Source organism: Mandrillus leucophaeus, unplaced genomic scaffold (assembly GCF_000951045.1).
Source record: "Mandrillus leucophaeus isolate KB7577 unplaced genomic scaffold, Mleu.le_1.0 Scaffold1, whole genome shotgun sequence".
Taxonomy (NCBI): Eukaryota; Metazoa; Chordata; class Mammalia; order Primates; family Cercopithecidae; genus Mandrillus; species Mandrillus leucophaeus.
The window spans coordinates 6,014,642-6,040,282 of NW_012098097.1; the positions used below are offsets into that span (position 1 = coordinate 6,014,642).

General features: G+C 55.3%; 1 protein-coding gene across 1 annotated transcript in view; it reads right to left on the reverse strand.

Moving 5' to 3' along the window:
* SDK2 (sidekick cell adhesion molecule 2) overlaps window positions 1–25,641 on the reverse strand; it is a 347,161-nt gene that overhangs the window by 19,531 nt on the left and 301,989 nt on the right. The window contains exons 36-43 of the mRNA XM_011971658.1: window positions 22,074–22,260; window positions 18,949–19,086; window positions 14,679–14,840; window positions 10,848–10,973; window positions 5,245–5,409; window positions 3,426–3,566; window positions 3,022–3,160; window positions 1,382–1,508 (exon numbers count right to left, since the gene is read on the reverse strand). Of these exons, the coding sequence (XP_011827048.1) occupies window positions 1,382–1,508; window positions 3,022–3,160; window positions 3,426–3,566; window positions 5,245–5,409; window positions 10,848–10,973; window positions 14,679–14,840; window positions 18,949–19,086; window positions 22,074–22,260 (1,185 nt within the window). The remainder of the gene's footprint in view (window positions 1–1,381; window positions 1,509–3,021; window positions 3,161–3,425; window positions 3,567–5,244; window positions 5,410–10,847; window positions 10,974–14,678; window positions 14,841–18,948; window positions 19,087–22,073; window positions 22,261–25,641) is intronic.

The following is a 25,641-nucleotide window of genomic DNA, read 5'->3' on the forward strand; positions in this document are numbered from 1 at the left end:
TGGCGCATGCCTGTAATCCCAGCTACTCGGGAGGCTGAGGCAGGAGAATTGCTTGAACCCTAGGTAGAGGTCTCAGTGAGCGGAGATTGCACCACTTGCAATCCAGAGCAAGACCCTGTCTTAACAACAAAAAAATCTTATAACTTGGATCACATGGGTTTTGTGCCCCACAATAAGTCCCTGGGTAAACCATGCTAAGTTGGGGTCTCTGTTCCTGCCAACTTTGAGCTAGGGAGTTAGGTCCAGCCTTCTCGGCTCTGCCAAGTCCATCAGTAACCCTGGAGCTGAACAAAACAGCAGTGAGTGACAGGCCCTGAGCCCACGGGGCCCACCACGTGATCCCAGGCTTCCTGGCACCTCCTGCAAAGCCAGCAGCCCAGCTCCCTGCTGGCACCTCTTCCTTCACTTCCTCTCCCAGGCTTGGGCAGAAAGGTCCAGGGCGTGGGACGCAGTGGCCTTTCGTGGCCCTTTCCTCAGTAACCACTAGGCTTGGCTGAGGCAGAGAGGGTGGGGGTGGGAAGCTGTCAGGCTGCATGGTTGGAATACACACAGCCCCTCCCCCACAAGCCTGGGACACGGTGTCCCTGCGTGACCCACCTAATGTCTGCCCTCTGAAGCTCGGTGTCTTCCAGAGGCACTGACCCCCCCTCTTGATATAAAAGCTGACATTTACAGAATGGTTGCCGTGTGCCTGGCTCTACGCTGAGTTCGTCTGTGTCTAATCTCAGCAGATCCTCCCCATGGCCTCAGGACAGAGCCTATTATCACCCCTGCCTGTTCCACAGATGGGGAAACTGAGGCTTAGAAAGGTTACTTGGCATATCCAGGACATCCCAGGTCACGGGCAGCAAAGCCAGGATTCACACTCAGGTCCAAAGCTCCAAAGCTTAATATCTCCCTGGTCTACACTGCGTCTCATCCTCAGGGCTCCAGGACACCCAGCCCTCTGTTTCTGAAGCTTGTTTTGATCCATGAGTAGTGAAGCTGAGCATTTTTCCAGGTCTCTGGCCTGGAATGCAGGGCTGTGTGTCAACCTTCTCCCCAGAGTCTCCCTCTCCACACCTTCAGCATGCTCCCTTGCAGGCCAGACCTAATGAGCAACTGAGCCTGTGGGGCGACCCCTGAAAGTAGAGAGGGCCATGATCTTCGGAGGACCTCCTATGATCAAGGTTCCTGGGACCCCATTAGCACTGGCTGCAAACTTTGAGCAGAACTTGGGAGGGGACAAATGGCCCATATATGACTTCAGGGTGGTTTCTTGGGCCCTTTAGTCTTTACTGCCCCATGAAGGAAAGGAAGAAAGCCCATCTACCTTCACCGCCCCACTCTGGGAGGCGCTGCTCCCTCCCCTCCGCAGGACACCTGGCCCTCCTGCCCTCACCTGAGAGTCGGAGATTTCTGAGGGCTTCTCGGTCAGGCTGCTGCTCTCTGCAGGGATGAGGTCATTGTACTTGGTGACATCCTCATCCGAGTAGTGCAGGCTGCCCGGGCTGGGCCTGGGGGGAGACCTGGAGAGAGTGGGAAGTGGGGCTGAGAGGTGCACTCACTCAGAGCAGCCTCCCCTGGCCTAGGGAGACCACAGCGGGGCCTGGGGGGCATGGATCCCCACCACCCTGTGCTCCTCCTCCTTCCTGGGTCTGCCTTCCAGGGGCCTGGGCCTGGGAGATAGGAACCTGGAGGAGGGCAAAGAGGGAAAAATGGGGTGCCAGGCTAATGCTGTCATGGCAACATGCAGGGTGAATGTAGGGGGGATGTCACCGTGGCTGGGTTCAGGACCCCACATCCTGGGGTTGCTTTGCTGCAAATGGGAATTTTGTGCACACCCAGTGGCTTTGGGGGCACACAGTGGCCTGGATGTGTGTGCACTGTGGGTAGGAGAGGCTGGGAAGGGCAGGCGAAGGTGAGGCCATGTGTGAAATGCCCCCTTGTTACATGTGGCAGGGCCCCGGAGCCAGCCTGGCGGGGCTGCTGTGGTCATGCTGGGCCTGGCTGGGCCCGCTGTGGGGGCCTCAAACAGCTCTTTCTTTGGAAGGCTGGATTTGGCAGAGGATAAGAGCTCGGCTTTGGGAGCCCCTCCCTCCATCCTCTAGATGAACACACACGTAGCTTCGTCCCTCTAAGACAGAGACAGAGGGAAGCTTTGTGAGCTCCTGAGTGAGGCTGGACTCCTCCTGACTGCCGCCTCCAGTGAGCTGGGAATGCCAATAGGGCTGAGGCCGGAGACAGGAGCCCTCTGGCCCAGTCTTTCTTGAGCTCAGGGGAACAGAAAACCGCCACACATCAGGGGAGGGTCAGGTGGGCCCTAGCAGCTGCTCGTGCCCTTGGAAATGGGCAGCCCAGTGGCCATAAGGAGTAGGGACTAGGAGGGGGCTGGGGTTAGAAAGAAGTCAGGAGGAAACAGCAGCTGTACTCACGCCACCAGCCTGGTCCTGTCCTCATGGGCTGCTTTCAGATGCTGCCCTTTGAGGCTAATGGGGATAGGAGGTTGTCCTTTAATAGGTAGAAATAAGGACCGGGGGAGAGGGTTTCCCAGATGGGGAGGAAGACGGTAGGACATAGTGATAATGGGGGTGCTCAGGCGTCCTTCGCTAAGGTGTGTTTGCTCGGTCTGCGTTGGCTGGGCCTGTCTTGCCTTTGGGGCAAGTGACAATCTCCAGGGCTGTTTCCCTGGCAGTTGGCTCCGAACAGCAGTAGGTTGGTTTGCAATATTTTGCCAGTTATTTGCATTCTGCTGTCACTGTCAGGAACTCTTAGTAGTTACCTCCTTGTAAATTTCTCCCCAGTGTGCCCTCACCCCCAGGTTGTGACTGGGCATGGTGGGGACTGGGACAGGCCCCTAGTTGTCCTGCTTGGGCCTCACCGGTCTTTCTGCTGACCATTCCTAGCCCTGGGGCTTGAATGGTGTTTCCCAGGACAAGGTATGGCCAGGTAAGCACTGCCTGCTCTATGGCCTTCCCCAGCATTCTCCCCACCTGGGCACTGCTGGGCCTGGCCCCCCCAACCCCGCAGAGGGCCCAGTACCTGGTGTACAGGCCGTTCTTTCGGCAGAAAGAATTCTTGACGGAGAGCCGCCTGTTGTTGAGTTCCAGGGCAGGGAAGCTGCTTTCATCTAAGCTCATCATCTCGCTGTGGCCTAGGGCTCCAGACTTGGCACTGTTCCCTGAAGTCAGGGGGAGATTGACACCCTTTAGACTGTGGCCTCCGCTCTCCCATACCACTTCCCACCTGGCTGGGTTATCCCCCCTTTCTCTTGGTAGAGTTGAGACCAAAATAAGAGGTTGAGATTGTGTATAGAAACCCTAGGCTTCCCCACCCACCAGAGCAGATGTGCTGCCAGGAGAGGGACCTGATCACCCCTGTCCTGGGCAAAAGGGAGATATGTAAAAGTCAAGTCCAGCCAGCACGGCTGGTGCCAGCTTACTCACCTGAATCTGTCTTCTTGGCATACTTCTTGCTCTGGCCCCGGATGATGAGCACGAAGACCAGAAGCAGAATGAAGATGAGGCCGACCAGGGCGATGACCACCAAGAACCACCACTCCTCGTAGAAGGGGTTGGCTTTCTGGGCTGGAGCATGGATGGGGTCAGGTATATAGAGTGCTCAGCCCCCTCCTCCCTCCAAATCTCCTGCTCCGGTTGGGACCCTACCAAATGCTCACAATCTATGGGAAGGCAGGGTCTGTGCCCTCTGAATGAGGGAGAACCTCTGTAAGGATAGTTTCACCTCAAGTACCCACTTTGATCAGTCGGTAAAGGGCTCCCTGGAGGGGTGATGTGAGATGAGTTCTGAGGTGGCTACCTGGCTCAACAGGAAAGAGTGCTAAGATTGATTAGTGATGTCTGCTAGGGACATAGGAGGGGAGAGTGGCAGTGTGTTGGCTACTTTTCCTTTTTCTTTTTTTCTTTTTTTTTTTTTGAGACAGAGTTTCACTCTTGTTTCCCACGCTGGAGTGCAATGGCACGATCTTGGCTCACTGCAACCTCCACCTCCTGGGTTCAAGCAATTTTCCTACCTCAGCCTCCCCAGTAACTGCGATTACAGGTGCCTGCCACCACATCTGGCTAAATTTTGTATTTTTAGTACAGACGGGGTTTCACCATGTTGCCCAGGCTGGTCTCGAACTCCTGACCTCAGGTGATCCACCTGCCTCGCCCTCCCACAGTGCTGGGATTACAGATATGAGCCACCATTCCCAGCCCCTTTTCTTTTTTTGTTTTGTGCTTGTCTAGGGGCTATCTTGATAAGCAGACCTCAATCTCATGGGGAAAGGTGCTTCCCTGGCCTGCAGGAGGCTGAAAGAGCTTTTCCTGAGGTTCAGTTTGGAGTGAAATTTTTGCTGGTGACAGAAGGCAGCGGGAACCGGGAGGATGGACACAGGGATTCTTTAGTAAAAGGTGAAAGATTTACATGATCCAGAGCATGGTGAGAGGGTCTTTAAGACGTCTCTTCCAGGTAGAGCTCCCTTCTTTCAAAACCCCTAGACTGTGCTTTCTGCACCCAGCCAGGACTACTCATGCTGTGTGGACAAGGGGTGGGCTCTCTGTTTCAGCCTTGAGGCACTTCTGTCCCAGGATTTGGTTTTACCAATGCGGGTAAAAGATTTCGTTCTCTCAGTAAGGGCAATGTGTGGCACGGGGAGGAGGCTGGGTTCCTTTGAGTTGTGCTTCTGCTTGGGGGAAGGGGCCTTTGTATTCAGAGTGCTTAGCAATAACATTTTGGGTCATGGGTTTAGAGAGCAGAGCCCTTTGTGCGCTCTAAGACATGCCAGACAGGAAGAATGAGGGGAGGAAAACGGGAGGGGTGGTGACCCTGCTGCACCCGGGTACTGCCCAGTCAGGCCTAAGGCCCGCCTGTGTCACTACTGCTCTGCAGCTGCTGACCCTGCCACGTTGGGGCTGGAGGTTTCCACGGAAAGACAGTTATGGCCTGGAGCCCCTGAATGTCCTGGGTGATGAGCGCATGGAAGTTTGCATCTTGGGCCCTCTGCTCTGCCCCTACCTGGGGCTTCTGGAGTCCTTAAAAGGGAGCCCCAAGATCAAGGCCCCTAGCGTCCTCTGGCCTTGAAGGCTGACCCAGGCCTGGGCACCAGGACTTGCCTCTTCACAGCCCCGAGGGGACAATGCGTTTTGGTTCCCGCCACATGCTCCTGGTGCCCTGATGCCTCTCCTCCTTCCCCCCTGCCCCGCGTCAGCCTGCAGGCTCTGCTGTGGGGCTCCCCTACTCCCTCAGCCCCCAGGCTGGTACCTGGCACAGACTGGGAGGGGCTGCTGGGGGTGCCGAAGCCGTAGTCGTTGACCGCGATGACCCGGAAGTCATAGCTCACGCCCGGTTTCAGGATGTCCATGCTGAACGTGTAGGAGCTCACCTCCTTGGGGATGTCTTTGATGAGGATGTCCCATAGTCCCTCGTCTGCAGGAGCACAGAGAGGGAGGCCCTGGGAGATGAGGGGGAGCCCCAAATGCCGCTCCCAGCCCCGTCCTATGTTCCCTGAGGGCTGGGCCTGTGGGATCCGCCTTGTTCTACACGGAATCGCAGGCCTTGGTCCTGCCTTGAAGTTTCTGAAAAAGACACCTTTTGGACGAAGCGCGGTGGCTCACGCCTGTAATTCCAGCACTTTGAGAGGCCGAGGCGGGTGGATCACCTGAGGTTAGGAGTTCGAGACCTGCCTGGCCAACACGGCGAAACCTTGTCTCTACTAAAAATACAAAAATTAGCTTGGCGTGGTGGCACATGCCTGTAATCCCAGCTACTGGGGAGGCTGAGGCAGGGGAATCGCTTGAACCTGGGAGACAGGAGTTGCAGTGAGCTGAGATCACGCCACCACATTCCGGCCTGGGCAACAGAACAAGACTCAGTCTCAAAAAAAAAAGATACCTTTTGGAGCATCTCTTTTATTCTTTTTATTAAAATATCTGTACTACATTAAAAGATATGTACTGTGTAGAAAGTACTGTCACAACCAATGACAGTACCACCATCCAGAGAAACAGGCTCAACAAGTTAGCACTTGTGCAGGCAGAACACTACGGATTCTGTCTTCCACATCATTAAAAACGGTTGGAAACATGATTTTAAGTGACTGCCTAAGATATTACCATATGGGAATACCCTCTTCTTTACTTAACTAGGCCCTGTTTTTCTAACCTCCTTTCCTAATTCAAAACATACACAGTGGTGGTGGCAGGAGACAAAAGTAAGAGTGCTATTTTTCTTCCTTTTTTTTTTGAGACAGAGTTTCGCTCTTGTCGCCCAGGTTGGAGTGCAATGGCATGATCTCGGCTCACCGTAACCTCTGCTCCCCGAGTTCAAGGGATTCTCCAGCCTCAGCCTCCCGAGCCCCCCATGCCTGGCTAATTTTGTATTTTTAGTAGAGATGGGGTTTCTCGATGCTGGTCAGGCTGGTCTCGAACTCCCGACCTTAGGTGATCCACCCGCTTCAGCCTCCCAAAGTGGGATTACCGGTGTAAGCCACTGCGCCTGGCCATTTTTTTTTTTTTTTTTTTTTTTTTTGATATGGAGTCTCACTCTGTCATCTAGGCTGGAGTGCAGTGGTGCCATCTCAGCTCACCGCAACCTCCACCTCCCAGGTTCAAGCTATTTTCCTACCTCAGCCTCCCGGGTAGCTGGGATTACAGGCTTACTCCACCACACCCAGCTAAATTTTGTATTTTTTGGTAGAGACAGGGTTTCATCATGTTGGCCAGGCTGGTCTTGAACTTCTGACCTCAGGTGATCTGCCCGACTTGGCCTCCCAAAGTGTTAGGATTACAGGTGTGAGCTACCACACCCAGTCTTTATCGTTTCTTTTAAATAACAGCTGCAGGAAAGATTTGGTTTTAAAAAAATTATTTTGAGACAGGGTCTCGCTCTGTTGCTGAAGCTGTAGTGCAGTGGTGTGCTCTCGGCTCACTGCAGCCCCAACCTCCCGGGCTCAAGCGATCCTCCCACCTCAGCCTCTCACAGTGCTGGCATTACAGGTGTGAGCCACCAGGCTCAGCCAACAGGAAAAATTTGGGTTTCCCGAGTGGGTTTAATTAAGTTGCCTGGATCTGGCGAGCTCCTCTTCAGTCACCTTCTTTCTTAGGGCCGAGCAGAGAAGAGAAAGAGGGACCGCAGGCGCCCAGGGGTCCCCTGTCTGTTCACCCCGTGTTGGCCTCAGCCACCTCTGTCCTTTGCACCTGAGCTTCCTTCAGATCCCCTTCCCCTCTTTATCTGTGGCTCTCTGGGCCTTGCCCTCGTGGGATATCATTCACCTTCATGCTGTTTAATCGGAGCGGTGTGGGTGCTGCCTGGGTCGGGGAAGAGGCAAGCCCATGCCACAGCCCTGGGCATCCATCATGCTGGTGGGGAGGGCAGGAGGGGCCCTGGCTGCACACTCTGGGTGGGGCCGATGGGGTCAGCCTGGCCCCGAAAGAGGTGCATCTTCCTGCTGGTGGCAGTGCGGGGCTGATTTGGAAACCAAAGTATCCAAGTCACCTTGGGCCTGGTCAGACCGCTCTTCACGGTAGAAGGACGTCAGCGAGGCCCACTCGCAGGTCCTCTCTGTCTGGCCTGCTCCAGGGAGGTCGCCCAGTGGCCAATCTCGCCATTCTGCTTCTGCACCCTCTGGTGGAAGCTGCTCTCCCACCAGAGGTGTGCCCAGCTCAGGGCCGCCCTTCCCTAGAGATGATGATTTTATTTGTTTTCCTCACCATACTTTCTCACAGACCCAGTCGTGTAAGTTGAGCACTGCAGCAGAGGCGCCTCCATGCTCTGGAGTCCTGTCTGAATTTTGGACCCAGTGGTGGGACCTGATGAAGGGGCTGCCTCCCCACTTCCAGTGTGGATCCTTCCAATTTGGGGAAAGCCATGGGGACCCAGGCTGCATCAGAGGTGTCCTTGCAGAAGGCTCCAGGGTTCCAAACCTCGGCCTCATTGTTGGTCTTATTTGTTTTTGAGCCTCTGCCTGCTACACCTCCATCTTTTTTTTTTGAGACGGAGTCTCGCTCTGTCGCCCAAGCTGGAGTGCGATGGCACGATCTCGGCTCGCTGCAAGCTCTGCCTCCCATTCAAGAGATTCTCCTACCTCAGCCTCTTGAGTAGCTGGGATTATAGGCACCTGCCACCACGCCGGCTAACTTATTTATTTATTTGGAGACGGAGTCTCGCTCTGTCACTCAGGCTGGAGTGCTGTGGCACGATCTCGGCTCACTGCAACCTCCGACTTCCGTGTTCAAGCGATTCTCCTGCCTCAGCCTCCCGAGTAGCTCAGATTACAAGCACGTGCCACCACGCCCAGCTAATTTTTTTTATTTTTTTATTTTTAGTAGAGATGGGGTTTCGCCATGTTGGCCAGGATGGTCTTGATCTCCTGACCTTGTGATCTTCCTGCCTTGGCCTCCCAAAGTGCTGGGATTACAGGTGTGAGCCACCATGCCTGGCCCATCTTTTTGTTTAATATCTTTCTTTCTCTCTTTCCCCTTTGCTGGCTGTGAAATCCCTCAAGAGCAAGGATCATGACTAATTCATCTTAAGTCTTCCTTAGCCCAGCACCCAGCACAGACACCTTCTCACCATTTGTTGAATAAATAAATGGAAACTTTCTTCCCTGGCCTTTTCATAGCATGAGGTGCCCAGTTTCAGAACTTCATGCCTTGAAATTTTAGTACTAGGGTGCAAATCCATTTTCCTCACATGCCTCTGAATTCTCTCACTTATCTTTGAGTGATGTCATAATGATGATGACGGTGACAACAGCTGACACTTACGCCTCTGTCAAGCATCCTGGGTCTACATGCTTTCCTTTTCAAATCCATAGCAATGGCAAGAGGGAGGAACTGCTGTCCCCATTTTACAGATGAGGACACCAAGGCCTGGAGGAAGCTTCACTCATCTTCCCAAAGCCCCACGCTGTCAGCAGCAGAGCTGGCGTTACTGCCTGGGGCCACCTCATTTCTGGCACCGAACTTCCCTGCTCAATGCAGTCAGGAGTTGGACCTGTGTTTGCTGGATGGGCTGGGATCGTTGAGGCCTCTGCTCCTGCCTTCCAGAAGCTGGGATCTCCTGTCTGCTATTTAACCCCCTTGTTCCACCCCACACAGGGACAAAGGGTGGGGCTGGGGCAACCAGGCCAGGCCAGAAGCTACTGGAATGTCACGCTGGGGCTCCAGCCACCAGCCCCAGGAGTTGGCTGATGTGCAGGACAGGCTCCTGGGGCTGTAAATCCCTCAGTGAACCCCTCCCTGGGTCTGCAGCGCCTGGCAGCTCCTGGCTTGTAGAAAGGGGGTGTATGTAGTTTATCCTGCCTAGCCCGAAGCACAAGCAATTCAGGGGCAAGTGTAGGACAAGGGCTATGCCATCCTGAGGATGAGAAGGGAAGCACAGAAGAAGGAACGGGGGCATTGAGGGGAGAGATGCTCACCCCGTAACAGCAGCCTGCTCTCAAACAGCCTTAGGGACAGGCCACCACGCCCCTTGCCCCCTCTCCTCCCTCCTCCCCTTGCCTGGTTACTGATCCTGTCCTCTGCTCTCTGGCCCTGGCCCTGCTCCAAGTCCTGGTTTCTCACAGGGCCCTGGCTTGGTCCTTACTTTTATGCTCAGGGCTTGATTCCACCAGTGTGGACCAAGTCACAGCCCTCAAACTTGGAACACCAGAGTCTCACGCTGGGCCTCCCAGGAAACACTGGAGAATCAACAGGGCCAGAGTCAGGGGCCAACATTCCACAGCCTGGCACCCCAGCTGGCCAACTTGGGTGGAATAAACAGGTGCAGGCCCTGGTTGGGAGAAGCACGTAATGGTCTCCTGGCCAATTCAGCAGCCGGCACCAGAGGGCCAGGGAGGGACCATCTGGAGTGGGGAGAGAGCCAGCCCTGCGTGCATCCTCTGGTCACGCAGCAGATCTGAGCAGCTAGATGTATTCGCTACATGCAACTGCGATTCTTAGCATGTGATTAAGGCAGGAGCGGTGCTAGTGGCTTCCAGGAACTACTGGAATTATTAACTCTTTGCTATTGGGATGATTAGTGCCTAGCTACCTTGAAGTATTAACAATTTGTCCCTGGGATGTTTCCATATTCCCCATCAGAAGTATTAGCTACCGAGATGCCTGGTGACGTCCCATTATGATTGTCATTTGCTATTTGGGCTAGAGGAACAAAGCCTTGTTTTCCTTCTCAATTTTAATCACCTAACCGTGGATCCATGGCATACAGAGAACAGGCCTCCTGTTCTTGCTGACTCTGGCACCTCTGATTAACTTGGAAACCTAGCAACGCAGGGAGCTGGCAGTGGCTGCGAGCTCCTGCGAGTAAGCAGAGCCCAGCAAGCGGGTGTCAGGATGGGTGAAACTGGAGCAGTGGAGAGCAGCCCCCTGGAGTGACTTATCTGTCACTCATCTGATGGCTTTGGAAGTTCTTGTGATTCAATTTCAGGCTTGACAGGAGAGGCTGGTACGATTACAGCAGCCACCGAGACACCCATGGTGGCAGAGACAGGGCTTTGAGAGGCAGCTGGGGTCTTTTAGTTAGGGGGCACCCATCAGTGGGGTCGTGTGGAGGATTCAATGTGTGAGCCATGTGCACCACGTGCTCGGGCTTCTGGCATCCTGAGCAATCCTCAACCCAAGCTGGTCCTCAGCTAGCACTAAGAGCCCTTCTCTGGGGGCCTCCTGGGGGTTACTTAGCCAGGAGTCCAGCTCTAGGAGCACCCCCACCTGGTTTCCCACTCCTCAACAGGGCCAGGTGACTTCACCTGTAGCACAGAGGCGCCTTCTCAGGCGGACGACAGACGCACGTGCCCCAGGTGGAGGGACCCGGGAAGGAGGGAGACAGTGAGCCGTGGGGTCTCAGCCCAGCAGGGCGGGGCGCACCTGAAGGCCTGGCCTCGATGACGTAGCGGGTGATGGGCCCTTTGCCCGGGTCTCCGCTGGACCAGTGGATGGCGATGGCGGAGCTGTACCGCACGATGATGGGCACGCCGGGCGGTCCTGGGGCACCTGCAGACAGCACACAGAGGCAAGGGATGTATAGAACCCAGAACAGCCACCCAGCCCGTCACCCTGGGCTCGAGGAGGAGCGCTGGGTGACAAAAGCAACCCTGGACAGACAGCTGCCAGGAAGCCCTGCAAATGTCGAGGCCTGAGAGTGCCTCTCAGGCTGGGCCTGCCAGGATGGACTGTTGTCCCCTCTAGGCCACCCCTTTGTGCCACACTCCAAATCCCAGGGCAGAAAACAAATGGAATGGTCCAGAAAGGTCCCCAGAGTAGAGTCAGGAGACCTGGGTTCCAGCCCAGAACGTGTTAGATGGGTGATTTTGATCAATTCACAGAGCCTTCTAGTGCCTCAGTTTCCACTCCTGTAAGGGCCTTTTGGAAGGTAAGGCTAGAAGGCTGTATCCTGGATCAGGGGCAGGGGGCAGGGGGGCAGAATAGAGGTGGGTGCGATGATGGCAGAGTGGGCCCATGAGAGGAGGGGGCTGGTCGGAGTGGGGCTGAAGAGTCCACAATTTCTCCCTCCTAGTAAATGATATGATGTCCGCCCTCCCTCCTGAAATCCCCCAACCTCAACTGCATTTGCTATCAGGTTAGACAAAGGGAGAGGGGGTTCATGCCCCAGGAGGCCTTGCAGCCTCTGCTGCTAGGAGGAGGGAGGAAGGACTGGGCCCTTTGCAACTCTCCTGGCATGAAGGTACGTCAGGAGCAGGCTGGGATGTGGGCCAGTCAGGGAGCCGGCCCTAGGAGCCGGAGCAGATGAGAGGAAGTGACTTCTGCAGTGAGAGGAGCCAGGTGTCTGTCTACAAGGGGCCCTGAGCCCCTTCTCTTGGGGGTGCCCATCCAGAATCCCAACCCCACATACTGTCACCTCCAATCCTATTCCCCATCAAAGGTGGGGCTCTGTACCCCAAGAGCTGGGCACACAGTAGGTGCTTCCTCTGTGCTTAGGGGATGAGGGAGGGAACCAGTGCATAAGTGGGTGGCCACCTGGTTTGTTGGTGGGGGGGTCTCTGTGGATGCCTGCCAGGAAGAGAGCAGAGTCTAGCCTCACACTGATGCTCCCCCAGGGCCCTGGAGAGCCAGCAAGCCAGACAGGAGGCCAACACAGACCTGGCAGCCCCGCCCAGCCCCTATGCCCACTCCATCGCTCACACAGCCTGGCAGCCCTGCCCAACCCCTATGCCCACTCCATCGCTCACATAGCCTAGCAGCCCCACCCGGCCCCTATGCCCACTCCATCGCTCACATAGCCTGGCAGCCCCGCCCGGCCCCTATGCCCACCCCACGGCCTTAGAGGGCACCATTTCCTTCCTTCCCTAAGGAGCAGACTGTCTGCAGCCGAAGGGCAGAGTCAGGTGGGGTGGACACGCCTGAGAGAGTGTGGTAGGGCAGGCAGCCCCTAGGACCCTGTACTCTTATCCCATACAGGACAGTGCTCAGGCCTGAGGATGGAGCCCGTATGTTCTCTGGGGCCAGGAGCTTCCAGCGAGTCCAACCACTGCCTGGCTGCATGTTCCCCCACTGCAGACCCCGCCTTGCACCCACACCATGTGGGGAGGATGGCTTCTTTATTTCTTTTTTTGAGACATGTTCTCACTCTGTTGCCCAGGCTGGAGTGCAGTGGCACGATCACAGCTCACTGCAGCCTCCACCTCCTGGGCTCAAACGATCCTCCCACCACAGCCTCCAGAGTAGCTGGGACTTCACGTATTCGCCGGCGTGCCTGGATAATTTTGTTTTTGTAGAGAGGGGGTTTGCTGTGTTGCCCAGGCTGGTCTTGAACTCCTGGGCTCAGGCAATCCACCTGCCTTGACCCCCCAAAATGCTGGGATTACAGGCGTGAAGCACTGTGCCCTGCTGGTTCTGTCTTTCTCAGAGTGCCCTCCACTACCTTCTCTGTACCCTCTGCCCTTTCTCTCTTCCCACCTCCCCACCTCCCACCTGGGACACTTCAAGCCTCAGGATAGAATAACCTGTCCTCCGCACAGGCCTCTCCTGTCCCCAGGCCACTGCCAACGCGTGGTCCTCAGTTGCCTGCCAGCTCTCTCTCCTACTTTTGTTTCCCAGGAAGCTGGTTCCGGTGAGAGGCAGTGTGGGGCGGAGCTGGGGATAGAAGAAGGACAGCGGCTGGGTGGCTCCTGGGCCCTCCTGCAGGCTTTGTCCTGAGTTTGCCCTAGAGCCCAGGGCTTCTTTGCAGAACCAGACTGTGGGGAATAGAAAGTGACTGGCCAGAAAGAAAAAGTGAAGCGTAGCCAGCCTGAGCCATTAGGGTAAGACGGCCTGTAGGGCAGGTGACAGACCAGAACGGGCTGGCCTCCCAGGCCTGGCTCCCCTCCTCAGTCAGGCTAATCAGGCCCCTGGGGAGGGAAGGCCTTCGCCACTCCTGGCTGAAAAGGCAGGGCAGAGGAGGAGATGGGATTTTAGGGGAAGTCCGGGATGGGCTGTACCCCTTCTTAGGGAGGGAGGCAGCAGAGTGGCCTGGGAGGTGGCTTTTGTGTTCAGGACAGGACAGTCCACACTGACCGGTAACAGGGACTTTGGAGGGCTAAACCTGGACCATGGCAAATGCCTTGGGGGAGGAGGGGTGGGAGGGAAAGGGAGGTGAAGAGGATATTTAAAGGAGGCGATTGGATGCGGTGGCTCATGCCTGTAATCCCAGCACTTTGGGAGACTGAGGCAGGTGGATCACTTGAGGTCAGGAGTTGGAGACCAGCCTGGCCAAACCCGGTCTCTACTGAAAATACAAAAATTAGCTAGTCGTGGTGGAAATCACCTGTAATCCCAGCTACTTGGGAGGCTGAAGATTGAGAATTGCTTGAACCTGGGAGGTGGCAGTTGCAGTGAGCCGAGATTGCACCACTACACTCCAGCCTGGATGACAGAGTCAGACTCTGTCTCAAAACAAACAAACAAAAACACCAAAACAACAACAACAGAACAATACAGAAGATGAAGGAAGACTTCCTGGGGTGGGAGGGGGTGGTGCGGTAGGGGGGCAGTTACACACAAAAGGGCATTCTGCGGAGGGGGTGGGTGGTGAGGTGGGGGAGGCAGGGCCCTGGCTGTGAATAGGTGACCTGCTCCATCTGGTGTTTCTCAAGGTGCCACTTTGTCACAGCCTCCAGGGGCTTTTGTGTAAGTGCAGATTGCCAGGTCCCACCTCAGCCCCAGGAAATCAACCCCTCCAAGCATCCACCCTGGGAATGTGCGTTTTAGTGTGCCCTGCTCTGAGAACCGCTGCCTAGAGGGTAGGGGTGGTTCAGGGGCGTGGGAAGATGGCTCTGGCTGGGTGAAAGGCAGGGGCACCTGCCAGGCTGCATCCTTCCAGGACGGAAGTGAAGGAGGCCGCGCAATTAGCGGGGAGAGAAAAAACGGAGCAGGCGCAGTGGCCAGGCCAGGCCTGTGGGTTGGGCCTAAGCGGGAGGGGAGGGGGGCCAGGCCTGTGCACTGGGCCTAAGTGGGAGAGGAGAGGGAGCTGCTTCAGGGTTTGTGGCTTGAGGAACCCAAGGACACTGATGCCATTAATCAAAGTGCGGAATCCAGGAGGAGGGAGCGGAGGGAGTGGTCACTGGGCACCAGGGGAAAGCGTGAGCTCTGTCCTCCACTCTGTTTCCAGGGTCCAGCACAGCTCTTGACACTGGGGGCCCCTTCCGACTGAGGGGGCTGAACCGCCGTGTGGAGGACACGCCTGGCCCATTGCTCTCCTACCTTCTCCGGGGCCTGTGGTGACGTTAGCTTCGATCTCCGGCCCGTAGGTGAAGGTCTTGGCTCTGATGCGGAACCTGTAGGTCACCCCCTCCGCCAGGTCCTTCACCTTCAGCCACAGGGGGCTGTTCCCCTTCACGTCCACTGTCACGATCTTGCTGACGCCTGGGGGAGGCACAACAAGTGGGGACTGCAGGGGCCACCAGGTGCAGGGCCCACTGAGGGCACTGGAGGCCACGGGGAAGGAGAAGCGGCCGTGGTCTGGGCCCCGGGACCTTGGGCAGGGGCCTCACTCCTTGAGGTTAGGCTGAAACGCTCCTCCAGCCTATACAGCCACATTGCCCATGCTGTGTTTCTCAGAGCACGGTCCTGCCTGCTGTTCTCAGGGAGAAGGGCTCCGGGGCTCAGTAAGTTCGAGAAAAGCTACTACTGTCTGTGTCTACTGAGTAGCCACAGGGTCCATCAGCATCTAAAGAAAAGAGAACACTCGCCATCCTGTTTAATGTAACCTCTGCAGCCCAAATACGTTCCATCTCCATTTTTATTCCCTTATGCAGCATCCCATGGGACTAGAATCATATATTTTTTTAGGAAGTGTTTCCATAAAAATACCAAAAGCCCAGAGTTGGGGGGACACACTTTTGACCAGGTCCTCCACCTGAGCCCCACTCCAGCTCCACCTCTGGGGTTCAGCCAGGAGCTCATATGGCCCTCCATCACCTATATCTGCCACGATTTTTTTTTTTTTTAAAGACAAGGTCTTGCTCTGTTGCTCAGGCACAATCATGATTCACTATAGCCTTGACCTCCTGGGTTCAAGCCATTCTCCCACTTTCAGCCTTCCAAGTAGCTGAGACTATAGGTGTGTACCATCATGCCCGGCTAATTTTTAAATTTTTGTAGAGACAGGATCTCATTATGTTGCCCAGGCTGGTCCCGAACTCTTGGCCTCAAGTGATCCTCCCATCTTGGCCTCTCAAAGTGCTGGGATTATAGGCGTGAACCACTGTGCCCAGTCCACCAGGCTTTTCAGGGCAAAAGTGAGGATGCCTCAGCATCCCAAATCACAGCAACTAGACGGGAGGCTTGGGCCAGCTTTTAGGAGGTGGAGGTTTGCTCTGTGCTTCATGAATCCAAACACTCCTGACTGCCAGCCTCCCTGGGAGCCGGGACTCGCGTCATTTCCCATGTTCCTCAGGCACACCAGTCACCAGTGATAGACAGGCCTTGCAACTAGGAGGCTGGGCTCAGACCCCATGATGGTGCTGGCCCTGGCATGTCCTTTAACCTGACTTCAGTTTGTTCTGCCGAGTGAGGGTGTCCACAGCATCTTAGCAGGGATGTTATGAGCTTTAAGTAAAATAACAGAGCATGTAGGTGCCTGACCTATTTATTGACTAAGTGGATTATTAATATTATTATTTTGAGGTGGATTTTCACTCTTGTTGTCCAGGCTGGAGTGCAATGGCGTGATCTCAGCTCACTGCAACCTCCGCCTCCTGGGTTCAAGCGATTCTCCTGCCTCAGCCTCCTAAGTAGGCATCCACCACCATGCCCAGCTAATTTTGTACTTTTAATAGAGAGGAATTTTGCCATATTGGTCAGGTTGGTCTCGAACTCCTGACCTCAGATGATCCACTGCCTCGGCCTCCTGAAGTGCTGGGATTACAGGTATGAGCCACTGCGCCCGGCCACTAAGTGGATTATTGAATGATGGAACAAAGTAGGCTCAGAGGGGCTTCCTGAAAGAATGAAATGACCCCGGGACCAGGAACAGGGACTCTGGCTACTTGTTCTTTGACAATTCTGCACAAAGCCCTCATCTGCCTGGGCCTTGGTTTTCCCTACAGGACAGTGGGGGCTGCTGGGCTCTTGTGAGGCTGGTTTGCTGCTGACCTGAACCCAGGATCAACTAACTGGGGTGTGGACACTGGGCTGGCCAGGCGGGGCCTCATCTTGCTGCACTTATTAACTGGGCTATTCTGGGAAGATGGGAACATGTAGGGCTGTGGAGTTGAGCCACACTGTCCAGATCCCACCAGACTGTGGACCTGGAAGACAAAGAGCTCACATCGGTCAAGTCGAGAGGGTCCTGGACAGGCCGGGTTGAGGCCCCTGTGAAGAGGGCTTGTGCTGGCCCCCTGTACCTTGTCTCGGGGACCGCTGTCCTCTGCCCCACTCTGGCACCTAACTGGATCTCCTGCCGGGCCCGGCTGCCCCCTGGTGTTCTAACGTATAGCTCCCCTTTGCAGAATGAGCTGCTGGCACCCGGTGGGGCAGGGAAGACTGAGGGCCATTGTTCCCTGGGCTGACCCAGAACTGCTGGTCCCAGGGCTCCGCCCCTTGTTCTTGCCAGGCTCAGTGATTGGAGGGGGTGAGAGGGAGAGGGGTGGCTCCAGGGGTCAGCCACACCCCCAGCACCTGGCTGGGACTAGTCCCAGGCAGTAAGGAGTGCAGTTTCCTTCCTACCTAAATCCCGTCCTCATAGGCTGTTCGTTGGTAACAAAATGGTAGGGATTTCTAGGCATGTTACCAGGGGTAGAAAGCTGGCAGGTGCCAGATGCCCACTGTCAGGGGCTGCGCAGACCAGCCTAGGAGCCCAGAAATGGGGCACGGTCCCAGCTGGGGCCCGGAGGAAGGGGTTGGAAGACCACTCAGAGGAACAGGGTTAAGGACAAGAGCAAGGTCATTTGCAGAGCAGGGCTCTTGATCTGGGGTCCACAGATGGCAGTGGGGGGTGCAGGGACCTCCCTGGTCTTGTGCATCTTCCTGGGGAGAGGCTCTGAAGCTTTGGTCAGATTCTCACCAGATTCTCAAAGGGGTTCCTGACTCCCACAAAAGCTAAAGAAGAACTAACACACAGTAAAGCTGAGAACCCTAAGGTTTGGGAAAGGGCAAAGTAGGACCCACAGGGGCTCCCCTCTTCTTTTCTTTTTCTTTTTTTTTCTTTTCTTTTTTCTTTCTCTCTCTTTTTTTTTTTGAGATGGAATTTAGCTCTGTCGCCCAGGCTGGAGTGCAGTGGCGTGATCTCGGCTCACTGCAACCTCTGCCTCCCGAGTTCAAGTGATTCTCCTGCCTCAGGCTCCCGAGTAGCTGAGACTATAGGCGCCCACCACCACCAATATTAGCCCAGCTAATTTTGTAGTTTCAGTAAAGACAGGGTTTCACCATGTTGGCCAGGTTGGTCTTGGAACTCCTGACCTCAGGTGATCCACCTGCCTCTGCCTCCCAAAGTGCTGGCATTACAGGCGTGAGCCACTGCCCCTGGCTGCCCCCTTTCTTTATGGTCTCAACAGAGCCCTGTCCACTCAGGTTTCCCTTCCTTTTTTTTTTTTTTTGAGACGGAGTCTCGCTCTGTCGCCCAGGCTGGAGTGCAGTGGCCGGATCTCGGCTCACTGCAAGCTCCGTCTCCCGGGTTCACGCCATTCTCCTGCCTCAGCCTCCCGAGTAGCTGGGACTATAGGCGCCCACCACCACCAATATTAGCCCAGCTAATTTTGTAGTTTCAGTAAAGACAGGGTTTCACCATGTTGGCCAGGTTGGTCTTGGAACTCCTGACCTCAGGTGATCCACCTGCCTCTGCCTCCCAAAGTGCTGGCATTACAGGCGTGAGCCACTGCCCCTGGCTGCCCCCTTTCTTTATGGTCTCAACAGAGCCCTGTCCACTCAGGTTTCCCTTCCTTTTTTTTTTTTTTTGAGACGGAGTCTTGCTCTGTCGCCCAGGCTGGAGTGCAGTGGCCGGATCTCGGCTCACTGCAAGCTCCGTCTCCCGGGTTCACGCCATTCTCCTGCCTCAGCCTCCCGAGTAGCTGGGACTACAGGCGCCCGCCACCTCGCCCGGCTAGTTTTTTGTATTTTTTAGTAGAGATGGGGTTTCACCGTGTTAGCCAGGATGGTCTCGATCTCCTGACCTTGTGATCCACCCATCTCGGCCTCCCAAAGTGCTGGGATTACAGGCTTGAGCCACCGCGCCCGGCCAGGTTTCCCTTCCTTTCCTCCCTGTTTCCATCGACCAAAGGGGGAAGAATATATTTAACGATTCTCTGCCTGGAAGTTAGGAGACCTGGAGCTCTCCTCTAACTCTGCCCTCAACTTGCTGTTGTTTTACCTTGGAAATACCCTTTCCCTTGTCTGGGACTCAGTTTCTGTGTTTATAAGATGGGGAGACTCTCACCGAACCTCACTTATGTGTAGTGGCTGTGATGGGTGCTGATATGAGAGTGAGCTTTTGCAAAGTGAGGGGCTGGGGAGCCATGCTGGGGTATTCACTCACCATCCACGGGGCTGCAGGGCTCGTACACCAGCCGATAGCCCTCCAGGATGCCGTTGGGGAACTGCGGGGCTTCCCAGGACACGTTCACCGAGGTTGTGGTCAGCTCACTGAACTTGACGGAGCTGGGAGCGCTGGGGGCTGCGGGAGACAGCAAAGCATTTTTGTTTCCTTCTTCTGTGGAAGTTCAAAGCCCTGGGTGCAGCTCCAAGGAGCTAGCGGGAGTGTTGGGTCTGAGCCCGGGAGGAACAAGAGTGTGGGGCTCGTCAGAAAAGGCGGGCAGGAGGTCACTGGAGGTCACCAGGCCCCCTTCCTCTCCTCTCTCAACTTTCCAGTATCGGAGTCCTAAGAACTGGGAAGAAAGAGAACTCGATTTTCCCCTCAAGTTGCAGAATTCAGGCTTCTCCCTGCTAAGTGGCTCTGAGCCCGGGCTATGAGTGTGGGACAAGCTGTCACACCCCCAGGGTCATCATGGGACAAGGCCATTTCCTGACTTTGTGGGGTTCGTCTTTTGGCTTTCATGGAGGAGAAGGTAGGGGGTGTCTGGGCCTCAGAACATTCGGTGGGTGCTAAACAAAGAAGATGCCAGAACCACAGCAGACGGAGATGGCTTTCCTCTCCTCCTGGGGCCCCAGGGCTTGTCACCGAGGCCCCACGCAGTCAGGGGGAGCCACGCCAAGGACAGTCAGACCCTCTGGGAGAAATGTTTTCTTGGACTGAGAACCCTGTGGCAACCCCGAAAACATGGGGCGGGGGCTCCCCTGAGGGGGAGGACAGAGGAAGGGCAGGAAGCGTCCCAATCTGCGGCATCCCCAGCTGGCCCGGGGAGGATGACCAGGCTATTATTGTCCAGTACTGCCTCCCCACCAAGCCGGAGCTAATCCAGACCCGCTTCCGGCTCCAGCCCCGGGAGGCAGAGTCAGCGAGTGTCTTTGAAGGAGGGAGGTGAGCTCAGGGGGCCCTTCCTGCCTGCTCTGTGCTACAGGGACGTGGGACAGAACATGTTGTCCTGCTGCCACAGTGACGGAAGCCTCGGGTTCCCTGGGGTTCGCATCCGGCAGACGACACTGACAAGAGAGTGGCTGGGACAGGAGGCGGACGGACAGACTCGTACATTCAGTGGCTCATGCTCATCCTGGCCACCATCAGACCCTGGGGGAGGTGGAGGGAAAGGGTTCCCTGGAGCCAGGGCTTGTCCCCAAAGAGGGTCATAATGAGGAACTGATGCCACAGGTGTGCCCTCTGCAGCTCTTTAAAAGCCACATGTCACTGACAGCATAGGAAGCAGCAGGGTGAACAAGATACTCAAGGGAGGCCGGGGCAAGAGGCCAGTATTCCAGACCACCAGGACAGAACACTTGGTTCTCTCAGAAATCCTGGGTTCCAGCCTTTGCTCCCCCAGTGACCAGCTGGGCAACCCTGGACAAATAGCATAACTTCCCGGGCGACCCTGGCTCATCGTGAAATGAGGGTGCCGCCTGCCCTGCCTGTCCGCGGGGCTTCTGGGAGGGTTAAGTGTGACAGTGCCTGACATCCAGGCTCGCTCTGCACACAGGCAGCAGGATTCTCACCAGCGCCCTCTCCTCTGCACCTGCCACCCTTCAGCCTCCTGATCTCCCCTCCCTGCCTCAACTCTCTCCCCTCTGCCAGGCCATCTTCTGCACAGCAGTCGGGGCACTTTTCTGTAAATGTAAACCAGACCCTGTTGCTCAACTGCTCAAGCCCTCCCATGGCTTCCCAGCGTACTTTTAAATTTTTTTATTTTTTTAGACAGATTCTTGCCCTGTCATCCAGGCTGGAGTGCAGTAGTGCAATCTCAGCTCACTGCAACCTCCACCCTCCAGGTTCAAACGATCCTCCTGTCTCAGCCTCCTGAGTAGCTGGGATTGGAGAGAGGTGCACCACCACGCCCAGCTCATTTTTGTATTTTTTTAGTACAGATAGAGTTTCGTCATGTTGGCCAGGCTGGTCTCGAACTCCTGACCTCAAATGATCCACCCAGCTTGGCCTCCCAAAGTGCTGGGATTACAGGTGTGAGACACCACGTGTGGTCCCTTGTACTTATAATTAATCCCAATCCCAATTCCCCACCCCGAGTTCTCACCCCATTTTCCTGCAAGCCACCTGGCTTTCTCTATGTTCCCTGGTTCTTCTCCAGCCTCTAGTCTTTAGCACCTGCTGTTCCCTCTGCCTGGAACCCTCTGCCACCTCCTGAGCATCCCATGGCAGGCCTCTTGTCTTTTTTTTTTTTTTTTTTTGCTCTGTCACCCAGGCTAGAGTGCAGCAGTGGCACAATCTCGGCTCACTGCAACCTCCACTTCTCGGGTTCAAACGATTCTCTTGCCTCAGCCTCTTGAGAAAATGGGATTACAGGCACGTGCCACCACGCCTAGATAATTTTTTGTATTTTTAGTAGAGATGGGGTTTCACCATGTTGGCCAGGCTGGTCTCAAATTCCCGTCCTCAGGTGATACACCCGCCTTGGCCTCCCAAAGTGCTGGGATTTCAGGCGTGAGCCACCATGCCAGGCCCCTGCTGGCCTCTGCTCATTCAAATCTCACCTTCTCAGGGAGGCCTTTGTGGGTGAACCTATCCAAAGCCATCCACCCACTCCTGCCCCACTCTTAGGTCCCCTGTGCTGACCCCCGTCTGCATTTACATCATCAACTTGCTTATGATCTGTGCCCCACACTAGGGCGGGGACCTTGTTGGTCTCACCATTGTGTCCCTAGCATCTAGCATGGCACAGGCTCATAAGACACTCAGTACTTGTGGAATGAACAAAGCCAGAGAGACAGAGGGAAGGCAGGTGGGAAGAAGGCAGGGAGCAGAAGTAAGCTGGCTGGGAGGGGCTGGGGTGCTGACTGTCCCTCTGCAAGGCGGGGCAAAGGATGGGGAGGACAGGGATGAGATGTGGGGGTTTCTCAAGGCTTTATGGGGACAGCCTCTCTTTCCTGAGCTTGGGCTCTCCCACTTGGGAGGGCGTCTCCGGGGACCTGGTTACCACGCCCAGATCCTCGGGGGGATAAGGCAGCTGCCTCCACACCTGCCAAGAGCCCGGATGCCGGGTGGGTCCTCTTGCAACCCCCTGTGGCCGACCTACCCCCCGTCAAGGCCCCCTCTCCCACCTGCTTGCTGGGTCTGGCCTTGGGTGGGGGTGCTCCGAGGCCCGTCCCCAGCGGCGTTGAAGGCGGCCACGCTGACCATGTAGGCCGTGTAACCCGTCAAGTTCTTGAGCTTCACATTGTTCTCAGCCAGGAAAAGCGTCTTCACTCGCTCCGTGAGGTTCCCTCGCTGGGCTTCCCAGAAATAAATCTGTGGAAACAGAAGGAAGTGGGAGTGACGGGCACAGGGGCAACAAGCGTCCCTCCTGTCTCTGCTGACCTGTAGTCTAAGAGACACCTTCATTGCTGTGAGTCACCTAGGAAACAGCAGAGAAGTCTTTCAGAGGCCGGGCGCGGTGGCTCACGCCTGTAATCCCAGCACTTTAGGAGGCCGAGGTGGGTGGATCATTTGAGGTCAGCAGTTCAAGACCAGCCTGGCCAACATGGTGAATCCCCATTTCTACTAAAAATACAAAAAAATTTGCCAGGCATGGTGGCAGGTGCCTGTAGTCCCGGCTACTCTGGAGGCTAAGGCAGGAGAATCGCCTGAACCTGGGAGGTGGAGGTTGCAGTGAGCCAAGATTACACCACTGTACTCCAGCCTGGGCGACAGAGCAAGACTCCATCTCAAAAAAAAAAAAAAAAGTCTTTAAGAACAGTTTTAGAAACCTTTCCAGAACCTTCGTTTCCACAGCCAAGACCCTGGTCTCTGCCAGACAGTAAACTCCAGGGCATGGCCCCCAGGTGTCTGTGGTTTCCCGCCATGCCTGGAGGATTTAGCGTAGCACTGGCATGTCAGCACTCAGTACAGTTCCTGGAGGAATAAAGCAAATCCGTCTTACGGGAGGCTGAGCTGGGGGGATAAGGCAGTGTGGAGTCTATCCAGACAGAGCGTGGTGCAAGCGCTGGTGGCCTCATGTCACCTGGGAGCTGGTGAGGGATGCAGAGTCTCAGGGCCACCCTGGGCCCACTGCATCAGCAGCTGCTGGTTAACAGGAACGAGGCCCGCTGCAGAGGAAGCCTCGGCCAAGACGGCGGGCAGCGGGAGGCTGAATCCCAGCTGCACCGTTTACAGCAGCGGGACCTGCCCAGGTGACTTTCCGGAGCTGCAGTTTTGTCGTACGTTCAGTGAGGTTAAGGACACGTACTTCCTGGGGTCCACGTGAGGGGTGCAGGTTCTAAGGGTTTCACCCAGGTGCTTGGCCAGTTTCCTAAGGCACCCCATGGCTGCAGAAGGTTCTAGGCCAGGAACACAACAGATGCCCCATGGTGTTTTCTTTTTCCTTCTGTTTTTTGAGACGGAGTCTCACACTGTCGCCCAGGCTGGAGTGCAGTGGCGCGATCTCAGCCCACTGCAAGGTCCGCCTCCCGGGTTCATGACATTCTCCTGCCTCAGCCTCTGCTGGGACCCAGGCGCCCGCCACCATGCCCGGCTAATTTTTTGTATTTTTAGTAGAGATGGGGTTTCACCACATTAGCCAGGATGGTCTCCATCTCCTGACCTCATGATCCACCGCCTTGGCCTCCCAAAGTGCTGGGATTACAGGTGTGAGCCACCGAGCCTGGCCATTGTTTTCAATCACTTCCTATGTAGCACGGGTTAACACTTCGGCTAGTTCCAGGACAGGCCATCCAGGGAGCAACCAGTCGGGCCCAGCCCACATGCAGAATTGGAGGTCATTTGGCGCCCCCTGCTGGCCAATGAGGTTTCTGCAAGTCACCGGCTTGTCAATTTCTCATTTCCGTGGAAGAAGCCACGGAATAAAAGTGAGAAAGAGCTAATAATAGTGTCCTCACTGGCATGTATGGGTGGCAGTTAGGACATCTTGTTACCATGAAATCCTTGCTTTTCTCCAATACCTCTCCCCCTTTATTATTTATTTGAGGCAGGCCTCACTCTGTTGCCCAGGCTGGAGTGCAGTGGCACGATCACAGCTCACTGCAGCCTTGACCTCCTGGGCTCAAGCCATCCTCCCACCTCAGCCTCCTGAGTAGCTAGGACTACAGGTGAGCACCACCACACCCAGCTAAGTTTTCAATTTTTTGTAGAGACGGGGTCTTGCCATGTTTCCCAGGCTGGTCTTGAACTCCTGGGCTCAGGCAATCCAACCACCTTGGCTTCCCAAAGTGCTGAGATTACAGGTGTGAGCCACTATGCCCGGCCCTCTCTCCTATATTATTTTATTTTGAGACGGGTCTCACTTTGTCACCCAGACTGGGGTGCAGTGGCATGATCTTGGCTCATTGTAACCTTGACCTCCGGGTTCAAGCTATCCTCTTGCCTCAGCCCCCCAGGTAGCTCTGACTACATACAAGTGCTACCACACCCGGCTCTTTCTTTTGTAGAGATGGGGATTTCTTTTGTAGAGATTTCTTTTTTAGAAAGGGGGAGAGGGCAGGTTGCAGTGGCTCACACCTGTAATCCTAACACTTGGGAAGCTGAGGCAGGGGAGTCGCCTGAGCCCATGAGTTCAAGGCCAGCCTGGGCAACATTGCAAGACCCCTGTCTCTACTAAAAATACAAAAATTAGCCAGGAGTGTTGGCGTGCACCTGCAGTCCCAGTGACTTGGCAGGCTGAGGCAGGAGGATCGCTTGAACCTGGGAGGTGAAGGTTGCAGTGAGCTGAGATCACACCACTGCACTCCAGCCCAGGCAACAGAGCAAGACTCCATCTCTAAAATAAAATAAAATAATAAAAATAAATAAAAAGCAGATTCTTCTCGTATGGGTAGATGACTGAAAGCTGAGGCAGTCATTTATGAAATCATTCATTCACTCGTGCATTCATAGTAATGGGGGTACAACGGTTAACAAAGTTCCTGTCGGATTTGGAAAGGTCATGGCTGATGCTAAAAGTCTGCCATTATCAGCACACAGATGATCTGCCGTGAGTGCACACTAGGAGAATGAATGGATTCTCTTAGGTAGAGAAGAGGGTCGTGGATTGATTCCTGGGGGCCTCCAGCATTCAGAGCATTCAGTGGTTGGAGGGGAGGAACAGCTAGCGAGGGAAGCCGAGGAAAGCAAGTATTTTAAGAGGAAGGAGAGATCCACGTGTCAAACACAACTGCTGAGTCAGGCGGGATAAGCCTGCTGTTTGACTTAATATGAGCACCACAGGAATTATGGGCAACTTTGGCAGTAAGAGCTTCAGTGGGGTGGCGGGGACGGGAACCTACTTGGAGCAGGTTCAAGGGAGAATGAGAGCAGAGGAATTGGAGGTAGTGAATACGGAAGATTCTTTTGAGGAATTCTGCTGTAAAGGGGCCAAATAAATGGGTGACAACTGGAAGAAAATGTGAGGTCAGGCCAGGCATGGTGGCTCACACCTGTAATCCCAGCACTCTGGAAGGCCACGGCAGGTGGATCACCTGAGGTCAGGAGTTTGAGACCCGCCTGGCCAACGTGGTGAAACTCCATCTCTACTAAAAATACAAAAATTAGCTGGGCATGGTGGCAGGTGCCGGTAATCCCAGCTACTCAGGAGGCCGAGGCAGAAGAATCGCTTGAACCAGGGAGGTGGAGGCTGCAGTGAGCTGAGATCGTGCCACTGCACTCCAGCCTGGGCAACAGAGTGAGAGTCAAAAAAAA